The following is an 18,351-nucleotide window of genomic DNA, read 5'->3' on the forward strand; positions in this document are numbered from 1 at the left end:
TTAAAGATTTTTGTTTACCCCTATCGGTGTAAGTTTTGCTCTGCTTCTTCATTTGCTGCGTCGTGCTTCATTTTCTGTTATATGACAAACCCTTTCGTTTTGTAATTCTTAAGGACAGTGACAAAGGCCAGGTAACTCCCATCTACCCGAAGCCTCTACTTTGTGTGCATGGGTGCAGTTGTTTTGATTTTGTTTTGTGTCATCACCCTCCTCACCTAGCAATAACCAGGATAATCCGTGTTTCATGTCATTGGTTTCATTTTGTTTTTCTTCAATGAATGAGGGTAGAGGTATGTACATTTTCCAGAATATCCTAAATATATACCAGAGGTCTTTACCAAATTTTTTGTTCAAAATTGGTCAGACTTATTGACAATTCCCTCATTGTTTCCTTTCATTTGACTCCAATATTCTCTTTTCCTTTTTTAAAAACAATTTCGCCACATTTTCAGATAACTAGAAAGAAAAAAAGTAGAATTATTCTGAAGACACGATATGATGTTCATTTATGATTATATTTATTCTTTTTAAATATACTAAGTAGGCAAAAGGTCCGATACGTCTCTAAAAATTCTGTACCAGTAAACAATTTTATAAATCTATGAGTTAAAACAAATGAAGCAGCACAAGTTTCATAAGAAAAATATCTGCTACTCCTTCAAAAATGCAACAGCATTAGTTTCATATATTGTTATAACCTTATCACCAAGGACAAATAGTTACCAAGATCAGTCATGGTGAAATCCATCAGTGCTACAAGAAAGAATTAGCTATATCTGACTTCATCTGAAGGCAAAACACAGACCAATACAGCTCATACACTATCGTTTCTCTACAAAAAGAAAGCACACTTGTTATTGAAGTTTGTATTCACTTTTTAAACGTTCTTTCCAAGTCACTTTGCAAAAAAGACCCAAAAGACTCACTCATCTCTGTCTAAGGATAGAGGATATAATTACGTTTTTTTTCTATTTTTCTATTCTCTTGTCTCGTTATTTTCTTCCCCGTTCTGTTCCTTTATTTCTGTCTTCTTTTACTCTGACGCACTCAATTATTATTGCTCTTAAGAACTGATACATTTTCACTTGATGGTTATAATATTTTGGTACACATATAATATACACTCTGATTAGTGCACAAAACAAGAAGTCTAGCCGTACATAAATTTTTGCACACTTTTAATTCATGGGCGCACATTGCACATTTTATTTCTTAAAATTTTTTTGTCCTTGGGCATGAAGACAGCAAGACAATTTTTCAATAAAACAGTGAGCTTCAACCCTTTTGTTGTTTTTCAAGTAACACTTTCCTTTAACTGTAGAATACTCATTTGCAATAAGCTGTTCAAAGCAATTATTCTATACATTTAGGACATTAAGAATTCAACAGAACGTATCAGGCCAAATCAATTCTTTGAAAGTCCTCACAATGAGTAAGCCTTCTTAAGAATCCTAGAATTTTCGTTCTCAGTCCTTTAAACCTGCTAAGCCTTATGCAAATTAAATCTTTTCAGTTACTTCGGAAAATATATATTCATTGAAATGTGAAGCCCTGCCCTCATTCTGAAGACCTTTGTGTGTGTACTGGTTTCCCTTGTTCAGTGATCCACATTTGCTATGTGGAACTGCAGCCGGAGCCAGGCTAGCAACATTCTAACACAGTCTTTTGAAACCCACCTTGCCTCTTTGCTCTTTGATATGTTTTGCCTAGGTTGGATGGAGATTGTCGTTAAAACCATTTGATTGTTATACTTTCCAAAGGCAAAAAATTTAGCCAATCTGAGACACTTTGTTATTAGTTTTTAAAATATTTTTCTAAAGAGCTAGCTGAGATACTGACATTGGCTTTGAGCTTTTGTTCATTTCTGTGCTCAGTTGATATTTTTATTAGTGCAATTTTTCATTTCTTTTCAGTTGTGCCATTATTATTTATATAAAAAAGTAGCCTACTAACAAATATGAATATCGACAAAATGATGATTTGTATTTCTGATTGGCTACTTTTTTTGTTATTGGATGCAACAAGATGAATTAGTTTTGTTGGGTAATTTTCACCATGCCTCACTGTCTCTCCTCTCTGGGCTAGCTGTCTGGCATTCGTACTGTAGATTGATGAAGAAAATCAACAGGGGGATGGTTCTGATGCACTTATGCATAATTAACTTTCTGGTTTTAGTGATGGTATTTTTATGAAGCTTTTGTTTCAGTGAAAAAGGACTAATGCACATCTGCTTGCTGTAGTTACCGTAGAAACATAGTTTTTGGAAAATTACTTTACTTGGTTGAAAAAAAAAAGGTTATTTACTTGGATACAAATTGTTAATAAATAGTTGACTGATATTCTTTTATGAGGATTTGGACATAAGGCTAATCTGGATATCCTCTGCAGCCTTATACCATCAGCTGACAGCTGACTTTGAAGTCGCTATACTATAAGACCTTGAAAAATGAGCGTTATGACTGGAATTTGAGATGGTTTATCTTTTGTTTTAGATTTTGTCAGGTGTGGTAACATTCAATGAGCTTTTATTAGCTGTCAAATAATTTTGTTTTGCACATTGAATGCTTAATCAAACAAAGAGATGATTATTGTTTCTTTTACACACTTCACGCATGAAACGTTAGTACAAGCACACTCCTACACATACATGTCAAGACAAACACATATACACACACACACACACACACACACACACACTCACATACACATCAGAGCGCATTAATGTAAGCGTGTCAACAAAATTATATAGTGTGTGTACATTCACACACGATATTCCAGTTACACTTACACTCTCTCTAGAAGAATGTGCATTAATAAATTACACAGACACTCATTTAAACATGTTTACAGACTTCCCATTTTATTGTGAACGTGCATGCATAGACACGCACGCACGCACACACACACACATACACACATGCAACCACACATCCGCACACACGGAGGCACACAAATGCACACACTTGCACAAACTTACATACATTTACACACACTCACACAGAGAACATGGGTATACATATTGTTGATGCTGTGGTCTGGACATATCGTCTGTCCATTTCCGCTTTGTTCCTCTTCGTTTTCCCGATCACCTGAGGCTTAGCCACAGTTGCCTGCTTTTTCACAATGCGATTTTCTTTTCTAAATTGTTGTTCCTCACTCTCCTAACCGATGACAAGACTGCCTTGGTTTCTTTTTTAACCCTTACCTTCTCTATCACAAAAGGTTTTCGTATTAGTGTGTTCATACGCTTTTGTAAGTTGAAACAAACCAATGCCCTTTCCTTCCATGTGATTACGTGTGTTCTTTCCTTATATTTGACTACTTTTATTTCTTTCAGTTTTGCTGTCTTTCTTTCCTTTTCTACTTTTCTCTGTCTATTCCTCCTGTTTTGTCTCAGGGGAGTATGCAATAGAGTGGCTCTGTGTTTTGATTGTTGAGGTCCTCTCACTTTCCTTTGTTGGGATGATAGCTGTTGAAGCAGAAGAGGCATATTTGTCTCTAGAAACTACATCTGCTGACACAAGGTTGCATAATATTTAATGTAACAAAGAAAAAAAATGCTTGAACCATGTTATTTTTTCTCATACAAGCACACATGTAAACACGACATGGACCTAAGCAGGGTATGCTATTACCTGTGCATATTCCCAGTTTATACACAATATAGGACAGCATGAGATACAATAAACAAATGAATAACAGCAAGCATGCCGGAAACCAATATGTGAATTATAATGGTAAATCATTGTGGAGTGCCATAACAAATCGGCCTACTGGAGTATATTGAGTAAGCATGTTTGAGTGCAGAATGTATTTGTCACCACCCCACATTAATCTCAGCTGGTGATTTGTGAAAGCTGTTGTCCGAAAACCATTTTCCTGCCGCACACAAGTCATGAATATCAAAGCTTGCACTGTGTGAATTACATTGTATGTGCCATGGTCTTTTGGCACTTGACTAAATGACCTGAATTTTATAACCACGGCATGTTACAGATTCATCTGAATTGTCAGTTTATGTCTATTTAATTCATTTATTGTGATATGTGCATGGTAAGATTTTGAGAAAGCATGATTATGTTAGATCAGATTATATTAACCTCGTCATGGTGTCATGGACTATGTGGTGTGGAGGAAACTAATATTTTACTAGATTAATTCTCGATTCTGGACTTAAAAAGAATGATAAAACATTTTAAGTTTTTTTTTCTTGTTTTTCTGTTTGCTCTGTAGACTAATTATAGATTAGGAATTATGCCACCATTTTAGCCTATGCTATTCTTCAAAAAGCATTAAGTTATATGCTGCCAATATTAGAAATTATAAAGGCATATTTTTAAAAACCGCATAGGATCATTTCTCTCTTTGAAAGTAGATCTTAGACCAAACTGTCTTAATTGCTTGCTCTTTCTTTTTGGTCCTGTTGTTCTCTCTTGGTCTGTTCTGCTTCATCTGATCCCTGGCAACTTTTTTCAACTTCCCTCTTTTAGACATGTTGTAGTTTATGCTTTTATTGCCAGTAACTTGGACATAGACAAAGTGTTCAAGTGCTTCAGCAAATCCTTTGCCCTGCCAATAGTTTCAATTTATTGCCGTTAAATGGGAACAGGTGCTTACAGTTGTCCTTATGCTCAATACCCAACTGCCCATTTTTGTCCTGCTTTGAGTAATGTGACTCACAGTCAGACTTCAGAACTTCAACTTGAAAAGTCCAGCTCGAGTACTTCTTTGCTTAATTGTCTGCATTTAGTTCTGTTGAGATTTTCTTACAGAGTAGCAGTAGTCCTACATGATGCTTATTGCTGAAAACTAGTCTTCTCAGTCCGTTATATTCTCACTGAATTGATTTTATACAGTCATAGTAAGATGTAAAGTGACTTTAAAATCATTTAATTGACTGTAGAATTCTATTTCATCTTTTTTTTCTTGGTATAAGGTGTAATATGCCTACCTCATATCACATTTATTTTCAAAAGCTATAAAAAGCACTGCTTAGAATTTAAATATCTGTTTGGTTACCTGCATTTGATTTTATTTCTTTTTACTCATTAGTCAGCTAAACTGTGATAGTATTAAGTTTTATTTTTCCCCTAAAATAGTTAGCTGCAGGATTTAATTAAATTTTTTTCCCCAAGAAATGCTTTCTGCAGCTATTACAGTTTAAGACATTACTCTCCTTTTATTCTTAGGTCGTATTGAAAGTTTTAAAGCGATAGTTGCCCCCCCACCCCACCCTAAAAAAAACACAACAAAAAACAGCCATTTGTATGTCAATTATTTTTTTCTACTTTGTTCTCAAAGAGTTTTATCCAGAAACTCATCAACTATCCATTTCCCACCAAGACATGATAAACAAGAGATATAACACTTCTAGTTTGAGCATTTGGGAGGAAGACTGAGAATTGTACTTGACCATTTGTGGCTGTCATTCTCCCAGGTCACCTGTAAGGTCGTTATTTCAGTTTTAAATAGTTGTTATTATTTACTACACAATTTAATCAATAGTAATGTGTGCAACACTGTTTCGTCTGTTTGAAAGGATCACAAATAGTACAATTAACCCCCTCGTGGCCTACATGGCTCATGCCGTTCGTCATTTTTCTTGTACGGCGAAGGAAGCAAGCTGCTGCTGTGATGAACAGTGTTCGTCAGGCCTTGCGAAGCGCAAAGACCATGATGTCAAATGCCGTCATAGTTTGTATTCAGCATACTGCTTCTATTAGATGTACTTCGTAAACTAATGGCAGGTTCACATTCAGCTATATTTTTTTCTGTACAGAGGTATTTTTTCCTTTTAGATAGTAGTATTTACCAACCAGATCTATATTGAGAGAAACGACTGCTAAATGTAGCCTTATTCTTTGACCCTGTGGATCCAAAACTGTGCCCGTTGAAGCACAGACTAACCTTGTATCATGAAGGGGTTAAGTTGCCCAACATATATATAAATACCCCCCCAAAATATCCTGTTTAAATATTAAAAATCTTGTGGTAAAGTGCATTCAGAATAGCTTTTATAGTATAACATAGATTTGTCTAATGCATTTTTGCTGGTTAACAGAATTCACATTTAGTGGGATGCAAAGATATTCAGATTATTGCTGTACATTCAAGTGATGGATAGTTTTTATTTATTCCTCTAACATGCCATGCTTATTCCTTCAAAACCATAATGGATAACAAAATGTGCAGCTGTTGAATGAAAAGTGGCTCAGAGTGTATGTTTATAATGCATGTTCTTGAGTTTGAATGATTTTGTACTATTTTAAAGGAATACTTCTACGTGTAAGAAGTTTTCATGGTTTTAATAATACTGTTTGTCGTTGTTATGGAGAGCTTTTGAACTAAACTTTACTAAACTGTTACCCAAGCAGTTGTCACCATTGCCTGAAGTAAAATATGATTATTGTTTTGTTTCTACTTCTCCCTGTCCATCCCCTCCGCTGTTAGGTCCTGCGCTACTCCCAGACAGACTGGAACAAGCTGAAGCAGGAGCAGGAGTTGAACTTTCAGACAAGTCTTCTGAACAAGGAGCGAGACTGGAGCCTCCTTCTGGGGGACCGCGACAAGAAGATCTCCGGTCTAGAAGACGCCAACCGCAAACTGAAACATACCAATGAGGATATGAGGTGTTTAGGATTGTTTAGCTCTTTTCTGGTTATTTTGCTCATTTCCATGTGCATGGCTTTCCTTGATGATGCGTGTGTTTTTGTATGTGTATGTGTGTCTCTGTCTTTGTCTGTGTGTCTAATGACCATCTGTCAGTGTCTGTCTGTCTGTCTGTCTGTCTCTCTCTCTCTCTCTCTCTCTCTCTCTCTCTCTCTCTCCTTTTTTTTTTCTTCTCTTCTTCTCCGACTCTACTGATTCTCAGTAGGCTTTTTGGTATTGTCTGCTCCTTTTACTTCTTTTCAATGTTTCTGTTGTCTTTATCAGTTCCTAGCGACATGTGACTGTTGTCCTGCTGGCTTGTTGCGAATTACAACTCTGCACTGCACTCTACATTTCTGTATGTGCTGTGCATGCGTGTATGGGTATATGTGTTTATGTTTACCTGTGTGAATGTATTATACTATAATGTGTGTGTGTGTGTGTGTGTGTGTGTGTTGGAGAGACAGAAGAAGAAGGAAAAAGTGGGAAGCTGTGGAGCCATTCCTTGTTAAACACATCTTTTTATGTTTAGGTTGATTATCGAAAATCAGTCTGCATATGAGAGAATTTTCCGGGGTTTGTTTTTTTCAAAGAAGAGGGCAGTGTAAAAGACTACTATGAGCATCCATTGTTCTCATGTTCATTGTTCTAAAGGTTTCCTTTTCTATTATTCCAGAATGGTTGTGACAGAATTTGAGAAAACTATCTCTCAATTGCAGGGTAAGTTCTGTGCTTTTTTTATTGTTACTTTTATGTTGTATTATAATTTGTCTTTTTTAGAAGTGTTGCCATCATTCTTGTCATGTTGTGAAGTAATTTTTTTTCTGTGTGTAATTCCAGTAAGGGAACTAAATTCTGAAGTGGATTGTAGGGTTTTAAGTTTGATGAGAAAAATATACAAGAGACATGCCCTTGAAAGTTTTATGTAATGGTTTTATTTCATAATTCAATGTAGCATTTTTTCCCCGAAATTTGTCAAGGGACTGTTTTGAAAAAAAATAGTTCTTTTTCTTTTCTGAAACTTATTAAAGGTTTCCCTTGCTTTAGGCTATTATTAGCATGGTGCTGCTGTTTAGAAGTGACACATTTAAAAAATTTTAAGGCACAAAGAAACATAATGCTGAACTTATGTTTTATTGTCAGATATGTTACTTCGAAAAAGACTGAACATTTTAAACCCATACTTATTGTTTTTAGACCCTATCCATACGTCATGTTTTACTATCGTATCCACACGACATGGGGAACTCTGTGCCCCCACTTTCCAAAGAGGAAATTTACTCGTTAATCCGATCCGTACGCTTTGCATAGCAGGCTGTCAAAATGATTTTTTTTTAGAAATACTGAAAGTTTCAAAGAGATCTTTGCACCAGAAGTATTCTAAATTGTGAAGGATACAACCCCTGGGGTACAAAATCACCCCAGTCGTACGGATAGGGTTTAAACATTGGTCTAAAAAAAATTTTTTTTTTAAATAAATTCCACTTTAATAATCCCCTTGGGATTTTTTTTAAAGCATAGGCATGCATATCCAATTCATGAATGCATAAATATGTGAATAATACACAGTTTCACAAAGCATAGATAACCTACACATTATTGCACGTCGCCACTGTGACACCTGTTATTGAGCTGATAAATGTTATTATTCTCTCTCTCTCTTTGCAGCTGAAAAAGAAAAGACTCGAACGGATTCTAGTAAAAGTCTTCAGTCCGTTGAACATGAAAGAGACCAGGTACATCTCATGCTGTTCAGAATAATCCCTATTCTTTTTTCTTGCAATAGCTGTCGCCCTAGAGTAAGAATAAACATTCGTATGTGTGTTTCTTTTCAGGTTGCAACCACTTTTTTTCTGTTTTTTAGTGATGCTTTGGCTTTTTAATCTGCTCAAAAGTTGACTTTTTCAAGACCCAAACTGTTTCCAGATATGTTCATATTAAAAGCTTTAGTTCTCTAGAGTCTTTTTTGTTTTCTGTGTTCTTCTGAATTGTTTTTGTTAAAAATGAATTGCTCCCGGTTACGTTATCTGGCTTCTATAGAAATGTGAGATTTTGTAGTTGTTAAACTTTATGTTACAAGCTTTTTCTAATCTATTCCTGAAATGCTCCAATGAATATAATGAAAATTTGGTTTAAGTGGACAAGATTATTCTTATTTCTGTGCCTTTGTTGTAAATGGCATTTGTCCCTTGGTTGTATTTAGGTTCAAACTTTAACAAGTGTTTAATGTAGACATGCATCATTGTTTATGTACCTTGTCAAAAGTATTCATTAGTTTTTGTGCATGAAAATCAAAATGTGTTGTCGAAAATAGTTATAACAACTGTGGGGAGTTTTTATTTCCATGCATTTCCATCTTTCTATTCTTTCTCTCTTTCTGTCTCACAGGCCCTTGAAGATCTTCAGTCTGTGGAGTCAGCGTTCTCAGACCTGCACAGACGCTATGAGAAGAGTAAAACAATCATTGAAGGATTCAAAAGGGTAAGGGACATTGGGTGGTGGTTGAAAAATGGTGGACTGGCAGTTAAGGATAAAAGGGTGTGTGTTTGGATGTGAATGACAAGAGTTGTGGCTGCGAGTGTCCACAAAAGAATGAAAATGCTGACAGTTATACTCGGAAAGAAAGATTTTGTTGAGGGACAAATGGTGTTATTACTTAAAGGGAAAGGATCTGCTTGGCTTTAAAGGCTCAAAATTGTGAGTTGCCTCAAGCCCCCATATTGTAACTGATGCTCATAAAACCTAAAATGTTGATCTTGTGGATTGTGCTGTTTAGTCATTGTATTTTTTTACTTATATTATTTTGTTTGCTTTCTCTTTAATTTAAATTGTCTCAGTAGTCCAGTGTTTATCACATGGGTGCAACCTACATTGCCAAGTGAAAAGGAGTTTGGAGCACAAGAAATTTGTGAATTAACTTTGTAATTTGTTTTGTGTTTTGTCTTTCTTTCCTACTAAAATGCTCCCCAACATGGTTTGAGGATTTCAAATATTTTAGAAGTGCCAAGCTTGACATGTGTGTTAAAAGGATGGAGGAGGTGTTGTTATGGGTTCCGTTGAAAAAGAGGAAGTTGCCCTCTTTTGAGTCTTCAAATTTTGTTGTTGCCCACATCCCTGGACATAGGTGAGTAGAAGGACCCACTGATAGATCTTACTTATTTGAGACCCATCTTTGCTCCTGCCTGTCTTTCCCTTTCTCAGCCCTATGTAATTGTTACCATGAAAATTTGCTTTTCATTGATTTACACAAATTATATATTTTCAGAATGAAGAGCAGCTGAAGCTCTGTGTCAGCGACTTGCAAGAAAAACTGAAGAAGTCGGATGCAAAGATGCAGTCCTTGAAGTCTCAGGCTGAGGAGAAGTTAGACAGGTGAGACAAAATAATCTATGTATTATGTGTGTGTTAGGGTCTGCTGTGGCTGAAAGTCTTATGGAAGGACCCTTAAGTATTATGCTTCTGTGTTAAAATCAAGTTTTTTTTAAATATGAACATTTATAAGGAGCAATGGTTTTGATTTTGAATAGTTGATAGGGTGGCATGACATGTCAATCTGCCCTAAAATTTCTTTGCGAGGAATTGATTTTGAAGCCTTTATTTTTTTTTTTAAATAATTTTGATACAATAAGCATGATACTGACTTTTTGAAAGACATGTTTTCTGAGGCTTCGTGACAAAAAAAATGCCTGACTGATAAAGAAAAGATGAGTTATGCATGAAGCAAGATTTCGAATTTTAATTATAGAGTGCTAAAAAGGATTTGAGCATAATGATATTATCTTTTTCTGTCAATCAAAAAGCACTGAGGGCAACGCTCTCTTCAGTAAAGGGCAAAAAGTGTTTTTTTTAGGTGATTCATTTGCTATGGAAAGTGGATATGTAAAAAAAAAAGTATACATTACATGCCTGCAGGAAGCATTGATGTTCACCCTCAGCCAGACTGTGTCATGTTGGTTGCAAATTATAAATACAACACATGACGGAGGGGTGTTTAAAGTTGAAAGAGCTTAAGAAGAAACAGAGGCAGCCATAAATTTCCTTCCCCAAGGGTTTAGACTTAAACCTTATAAAGCACCTTCAAAACCTCCATGAAGTTTTCACCAGAATCATAATGAATCCTCTTACTAAAGGGTCAATACGTGCAGTTTTCAGTGAAAAGTGTTAAGTTACTGTAATGTCTTTAAATGCAAAGGTATCAATTTTAGAATATTTTTTTCATGTCTCTGACATTTAAGAATAAGTCAGTAGATTTTTTATATCTTTTTTAATGCTTTTTATCCTCAGAGCGAATGAGGATATTGAAAAGATAAAGAAGACAACAAAACAGGATATAATACGTTTGGAAGCTGCATTGAAGAAGGCAGAACTACGCATCTCTGGTTTAGAAGACAGTTTACAAAATAAAGTAAGTAACATACTGCTTGCCAATACTATTACTTGGTCAAGAAATGAGACTAAGGCCTGGATCGTTGCTCAAATTGGTAAATAATATCAGACAAGAGGGATGATGCTTTGAAGTGGATCTGATAGCTCTAATTGATAGCCATACAGTTGTCTTTGCTTGCTTTCAATGGTACATGCAACCATAAGGTCATGGGTTCGAATCCCGTCAGGTGCCCGACGTTGTGTCCTTGGGAAAGGCACTTTACACGAATTTTCCTCACTTCACTCAGGTGGGAATGGGTACCGGCTATAGATAGTGAAAGATCTTGTCAGTTTGTTTGTGTTTGAGCGCTTAATCAGCTGCTTGCTTTGTATGCTTCCCGGAAAGCTGAGAATGTTTCGGGGTGTACTGTGGTCTGCTGGGGTAATAATATAGTGTAAAGTGCAAAGAGCCTGCTGTTGAGCGGGGATATGCGCTATACAAATGCTATTTATTATTATGTGTTAAATGTCCCTTCTTGTCCCATGTGCATTTGTACACAATCCTGATGAACTGAAGAAAAGAATTAAGTGATGGTGTAAAGATATGTCATTTGTATTATGTTACAATTTTAGTGAGGTGTTACTGGTACTCTTGTCCTGTAAAGTTGAATAGATGTGCCTATTTGTACATTTCAATGAAGACCTTTACCTCAACTCTTTGAACAGTGTTTTTGATTTAAAAAGGATATTGTGAAGTTGTCTCTAATAAGTTATAACTCTTGTCTTGTTTTCAGGAGAAGGAGAATCAAGAGCTGACAGCCATTTGTGATGAATTAATAGCCAAGGTGGGCTCCTAGCTCACGGCGTCCTAAACACTTCCTTCATTTCATCATATCACAGCAAAACCCATTTCAGTGTTGAAGCAGTCCTTATGGTGTCACACTGAATTTCTCCGCTATAACCTCAGGTGCTAGACATGGTTTCTTGTGACTCCGCATGCCAACTACAGACAAGAACAAAGGGGTTTCAAAGGAGAAAAGGAAGGTCAGCAATGATAAAGAGATTTTGTGGAGCATTAGCAAGCACTTGTGCCCACATTTCTGAATATGAAAGTTTTGTTGTCACATTCGGAATCTATGAATGGAGAATATAATTCATGAAAACTTCAGCGATTTGTGAGTTGAGAAAGTTAGATATTTTTCAAATTAGTTGCGTCCATCCTGACAAGTCAAATGTTGAAAGGGAACAAAGTAATAATAAGTTAGGGAAGTGAAGGGTGGTCAGAGGTTCCGAGTCTTTACCTTGTTTGGTATTTTCCTTGACAGAGACTTGAATGGTGTTATTTGGGATGGTTGTATTTGTTTTCCTTTTGTCCACCTTCACTTTGGCAGGTTTATTTGAATTTCTTTTTAGGGTGTCCTCGAAAAATAGGCACAATGTACTTGAAGCCCTCTAGTCAAACAAAGGAGGCATGTCAGTCTTGCGGCATAATCATTTCTGTCCCCTCAAAGGTCCTAAGTATTCTACGGATTGGTCATCTGTCATATGTCAAATTTGCACCTGGTACAAACAGATTTATTGTGAAGATTTATGAAAACATGTGTCATTCTTGAAAAGATGATCTTATTTCTACATTACTTTTGACGTCTTTTGTTCTGCATTATGGTGAATTTCCCATGTTTTTATCTTTCCTCTTTAAGCTGTACATGAGAATATTGAGAACAAAGCATGCGTAAAATGGTACATTGTCAGCGTAGTGGGTGGAAAAGCAAGCCATAAAAGAGAAGTTAGACTACTTTGAACTGTCCCGTTTGTCTGTGCGTCTCTGAAGATAAGGAATCAGTTGACCACAAGAGTTATGCAATGACCTGAACCTGTCTCAGTTTTTCACTATTATCGTGTCGTCTTCATTGTGAGGAGGGTTCTCAGTGGTATTTGTCTTCACTTGCTGCAACTAAATCATGTGAAGCTTACTGAAAGGGAAAATCCCTGTTTGAAATATGAGCACTTTTAAAAAAAATAGCTAGTCTTGTGTGAGAGGCATGCACTAGAAAGGTGAGTGTGAAATCACTTTCAAATAATCTCATGCTTTTGTGCCTTTTTAATATATATGCTATTAGTTTTGTATTATTTGTTCTTATCTTTTACAAAATCAATTGGGTTGGGTTCATTTCCCATGATTTGAAAGTGCTTTGACTTCTGTAGCATTGATCACATTTGTTTTATAGCTATGTGCATGCCGCTGTGTGAATGCTTTTGATGTAGTTCACAATCTTGATAATCTTGTAAGTATCTCAGAATTTCTACTTATCAGTCTCGGAGAGAAAACAGGAAACATCTAACATAAAGTAGTGGCTTTTTTGGTATTTGGGGTTTTTTTTTTTTAAGTCAGTATCTTTGGGGGTGGGGGGGTGTTGTTTTGTTGATTTTTTTCTTTACCTGGAAAATTTGATGTTTAGATTTTGCATTTTTTTTATTCAAGCTTAGTATTGACTATTAATATTGGTCTGCTGAAGCTGCTGCTGTTCATGTTTTGATAACGATTATCATTCTCACAATGTCTCCAAGCTCTTTTAAACTGATGAAAATGTAGAAATCTTACACAAGAGAAAGGAATCAACATCTGATTCTGAATTGTAGCCAAAGACACCTGTGTAGGTTAAGTAGATTATATGAAGTGTCATAACAGCAATGGGTGACAGCTGTGCTTTTCTGCTGATCGCTTTTAGGATTTGAAATCTTTGTTTGCCGATTATATTATACCCAGGATATAATTCCAACTTTAAGGCTTGTTATGTGTATCTCCTGCTAGCACACTGACCTAGTTCATCTGTTCTATCTCATTTCTAGAGTTTACTTATAGCTTGCAAGGATGTAAACTTCATGAGTTGTGTTTTTCTTGTAGAGACAAAAAGAGCTTTGAGCAGTAATGTAGTACCATGACTTTATAATTGACTGGTATTTTACCACGTCAATGCCACTGTGGAATTATCACAAATATCTCATATGAATGAATTAAGTATTGCCCATGTATATTGAGAAGTTGTTATTTTTATTCATTGTGGCAATTATGGAGGTATCATGAATAGATGTTTGAGTTTGAGTGGGAGTGTGCGTGTGTGTGTTCACATTCCATACTGTGATCAGCATTGTGTCTGAACTGTCTTGCTGCCTCTTCATTATTGTTGTAATAAAAGCTAAGGGCCTTGCTTTTACTTTTTACTTTTCTGTACAAAAGACCCTAAGCCCAGTGTGATTTCAGGTATTTGGGTGGTTCCTTAGATTATATTTTACATGTATATATACGCCCAATATGTTTGTATAATTGTAGCTCTTGGTGATAATAATCTGTGTGTCTTGTCCAGTTGTTTTCTTAATATCTTGGAAGTGAGTAGTATCAGTGAGAGTATTGACAGCATGCTCAGAGATGCCATAGGCAGAAGTGATTAGTTTCTAGGTGAGTTTCAGATAGTAAGAAGAGACTCTTTTTAATAGTTAGATTTTGTTATCATGCTGTGCATGCCATAACTGCAGTGATGACCTCATCTTTGATTCATCATAATCTTGGTTAAAATGTATTTTGTACGTTTATTTGAAGATTGCGTGAAGAAGCACCAATCCCAGGAAAATATCTCTTTTCACATGCAAGTGTATCCCCTTATCTTAAACTCAGTCATCAGCTAAACGTGGATGTCATTATTTATTACACCACAATACCCAAGCAACAAGCGACTTATTTATTGTCAGGAAAATGTGCATGGTATCTGGCCTAGATTATAATTACTAAAGGCACTACATTTTCCCTTTATTTTGTTCCTTTGGCTTTTGATATACTCATTTTACATGTTGGCATTACCTACACAGGTGTAAGAAATGGATTTTGGTTCTCTTTCACATTTTACTCCGCAGCAATGTAATGTAATAGAAATTGTATTGGAAATGTAGGCCACATTTATTCCCCTTGCACATCAGGTTGACATATTGATTAGCGTGCTTACAAGTTTCTTTGCAGGTACCAATACTGCAGATACAAGAGGTCTTACCCCATGCTGGTTTTTCTTAGGCTTTTTTTTATCTCCCTCCTCCTGAATTGGTGTCTTTGTTTTTATCTTGTGAAGTCTTTCATTATTATCAAAGCTTTTGGCTTTCTGTTTAAAACATTGGAAGGCATTTTTCAAATGGTATTTAACTTGGTAGAATAAACAGTTTTAAAACAGTGTCGGTCCAGTTTGTTTGTGTTCAGTTTCATTTAATTAAAGATGAAATTAAAGTACATTTTCCTATCTGATCGTACCACACCTTTTCACAGAGGATTAATTATTAATGAATTCTATATAGAAAATGAATTTAATATTAATATATATGGAATCTTTAGGCAAGTTGTTATGATGGAGTTGAATGTCAGTCTCTTCTATCTGAATGTATATTAATTTACTGAGATTATAGTCTGTTGCAAGCCCTATTTAATACACATGAAATAAAACTGACCTAAAATAAATTGCTCTTGGTTGTTGCTTTATGTATACTACATGTGACATGTACCATCTCACGTGGTCTTATTTCTTGACTGATGGCAGCAATCTCGTCGTTTTAATTTTGTAGAAGTTGAAAATCTTTAGCGAAGGAGAATGGTAACGTTGCATGACTACACTAAAGTCTCGACACAAAGGAGAGAAAGTGTATTTGTACTGTTGAGTCCTTTTTGACACCACGTTACTTAGAATGAGTTATGTCTTGTGCAGTCTAGTATTTTTATTTTTTTGGGGGGTGTTTTACGGCACTCGCAACTACATAGGGTCATATGAGCGTGCAAGACACATTAAACATTTTCTGTTTGGTAGGAATTTCGAATTTTGCTCAGGTGGCGGTCGAAGTCCACTCATCGATTTTGGACAATCAAGGGATCTTTAACAACTTGAACATGTGACCTCCAAGTTTTTTTTGCCCTTATCCGAAAAGGCTAGGTGTTAGATCTTTCCCACCATAAGATCTGGGGTGTGGCTGAAAGACAGCAGCAAGAAGGAGCCAAGGAGTAGCAGTAGAAAGGTTGCAGAAAGAGTCAGGAGCTCAGAAGAGGGGACAGAGAGTGGAGAAGAAAGCAAACAGAACATGGTTAGAGAGTAGGAAAGGAGAAAATTTGCGGAACCTATTGAATGAGAGGCAAACATCGTAACCTCTAGACCACGAGAGCCCCCACAGTCCAGTTGTGTTCATATAGGCTCAATTACACAGAGACAGGAGTTTCTGTGGTTGTGGAGTGACAAGTCGGGATTCTTTTCTTATTGTTGCAATACACTGCCATGATGTCCCATGAATTGACCTCCATATTGCAAAAAGTATACCCTTGACTTGTATGAACAGCTTTTTCGAGTTGAAACAGATTTTGTACAGCTTTTTCAAGATGAAACAGTAACAGATTGAGATCTAGTCCTGTTTTGCCGGCTTATGTCAACCAGTTCCACTCCTTTATACCTCTATAGTTCTTTTTTTAAATAGTGTAAATCTCTAAGAGCCAGATCTGAACCTGGGCTGTGTGTGTGGAACTGAGGTTTATAACAAGTCGGTACAATGATGACAAGTAGGAAGGACATACCAGTGACACTCTCCAGTCACCCTGTCATTTTCACCATATTCAATGTTTAATAACAGAAAAAGAAACGCCCAACCCCAAAGTAAGCATAAAGAAATCTGTTTCACACAAGAAGCTACTGGTGGCATTCCACAAGGTTCATCCTCACTGTCAGCATTTGTGAATGTATTTTCCATTGGTACAAAATAACAGCTCCAGCAGAATGGTGATGAACCAAATCACAGCTACTGCTATATTTCTTTCCTCATTCAACACTGGAAATGTGTAGTTAGACACATGGCACATACATCTGCATCTCAAAAGTCAAAGTTACCCAAATATATTTCTGGGATTTTGTAATCCTTCTTATAAAAGCTCAGTTTATATAGATCTAGGCCTATATACTGTAATGAAAATAAAAACAAAATATAAAAGCATCACATTCTTCAAAACATATTTTATTCAGGTTGTCAAAACATAACAAATGTCAACAATGTAACAAGTTCTGGTCAAAAGGAACTGTAAATTCCTAAATTCCTTGTTTTGTTCTTGCAAGCTCTCTTACGGCGTCTTCCATTTAGGTTCATAATTCTCCATACAAAGTGCACAGGACTGGACTGGTCAGTACATATCATGCATGACAGATTGATCTTACTAATAACTATCGTACTATAGTGCAGTGAAAATTTTGTGGGCCAGCTTATCATCAAATATCTCTTTTAACAAGTGAATCAGTCAATACAGTGTCACCCATACTTTGCACAGTAGTTTGTATCACTTTGTTTTAACTTTGTATTTTTCTACAACAATTTAGGCTAGATATAATAAAAAGACTTTCCTTCATAAATTTATATAAAATACTATATATCTATGTCACACGGAAAATTAGACTGTTCACAGCACTTCCCGCTTTGGCCTGTGTCACAGCTTACCAATGACATTTTAGTGGCAGAACTTGATACAGGAAATTAATTTTATAGTGAACACTTCTCAAAACACACATTCAATATAAGCATAATGTCGCAATTAGAAAAAAATGACAGACTTGCTTTTAAAACCCATGTTGTCCCAGCTGTAAACCTGTTAAAATTTGTAGGAACCACCCACTAGGATTATTAATTAGTATATATATAATAAGGAATTTTCTAGAATATAGCCAACAGGTGTTTACAAAAACATTGATCTGCTAAGACAAATTGATACAAGTCTTTGTGCAAAAGCTTGAGAGTTTATGTTCAATAGTTAAGGAAATATTTGACAAAATGTTGCGCCACGAATTTTTGACCGCACTTTAACTGAAACTCATTATATTAATGTGGTGAGTATGACCTCATCACCCTGAAGATAATTCAATAGAGCACTACCACTGGAGAAGAGGGAGTTTATTACTACCATATTCCTGTGAGCCAGTTCACCTCACACTGGCCAGGAATTGTACAAAACATGAGATCAACACATGTAAACACTCACTCCAAGAACATAAATCTGCAAAAAGAAAACGGCCCTAAAAAGATATCCAGCATCTTGGGCCACAATTCAAATATATTTGTGTCATGCCGTGCTGGAATCAGATGCTCATCAATTTTTGGGCATTTGGAATTATTGGTACCGGTATAATCTTAAAGCATGCTCATTTATCTTGCTTTCGATGAAAAAAAAATATACCCATTTATCTTGAGTAGAAGTTATGATATTTACCGATTGAAAAAGGTGGGGGTTCACGCCTGATGTCAGAGGTAAAATTAGCCCCAAAAAATGGCTACCAAAAA

General features: G+C 36.0%; 1 protein-coding gene across 1 annotated transcript in view; it reads left to right on the top strand.

Moving 5' to 3' along the window:
• The window catches only part of LOC101852137 (transforming acidic coiled-coil-containing protein 1), a gene marked incomplete in the record, with an annotated part of 56,667 nt that extends 41,156 nt beyond the window's left edge, over nt 1-15,511 (top strand). The window contains 8 exon segments of the mRNA XM_013082780.2: nt 114-131; nt 6,451-6,629; nt 7,325-7,368; nt 8,317-8,384; nt 9,037-9,129; nt 9,914-10,020; nt 10,933-11,053; nt 11,808-15,511. Coding sequence (XP_012938234.1) covers nt 114-131; nt 6,451-6,629; nt 7,325-7,368; nt 8,317-8,384; nt 9,037-9,129; nt 9,914-10,020; nt 10,933-11,053; nt 11,808-11,870 — 693 coding nt within the window.
• Between the last annotated feature and the right edge of the window lie 2,840 nt (nt 15,512-18,351).

The sequence above is a fragment of the Aplysia californica genome, unplaced genomic scaffold (assembly GCF_000002075.1).
Source record: "Aplysia californica isolate F4 #8 unplaced genomic scaffold, AplCal3.0 scaffold00009, whole genome shotgun sequence".
NCBI classification, from domain to species: Eukaryota; Metazoa; Mollusca; class Gastropoda; order Aplysiida; family Aplysiidae; genus Aplysia; species Aplysia californica.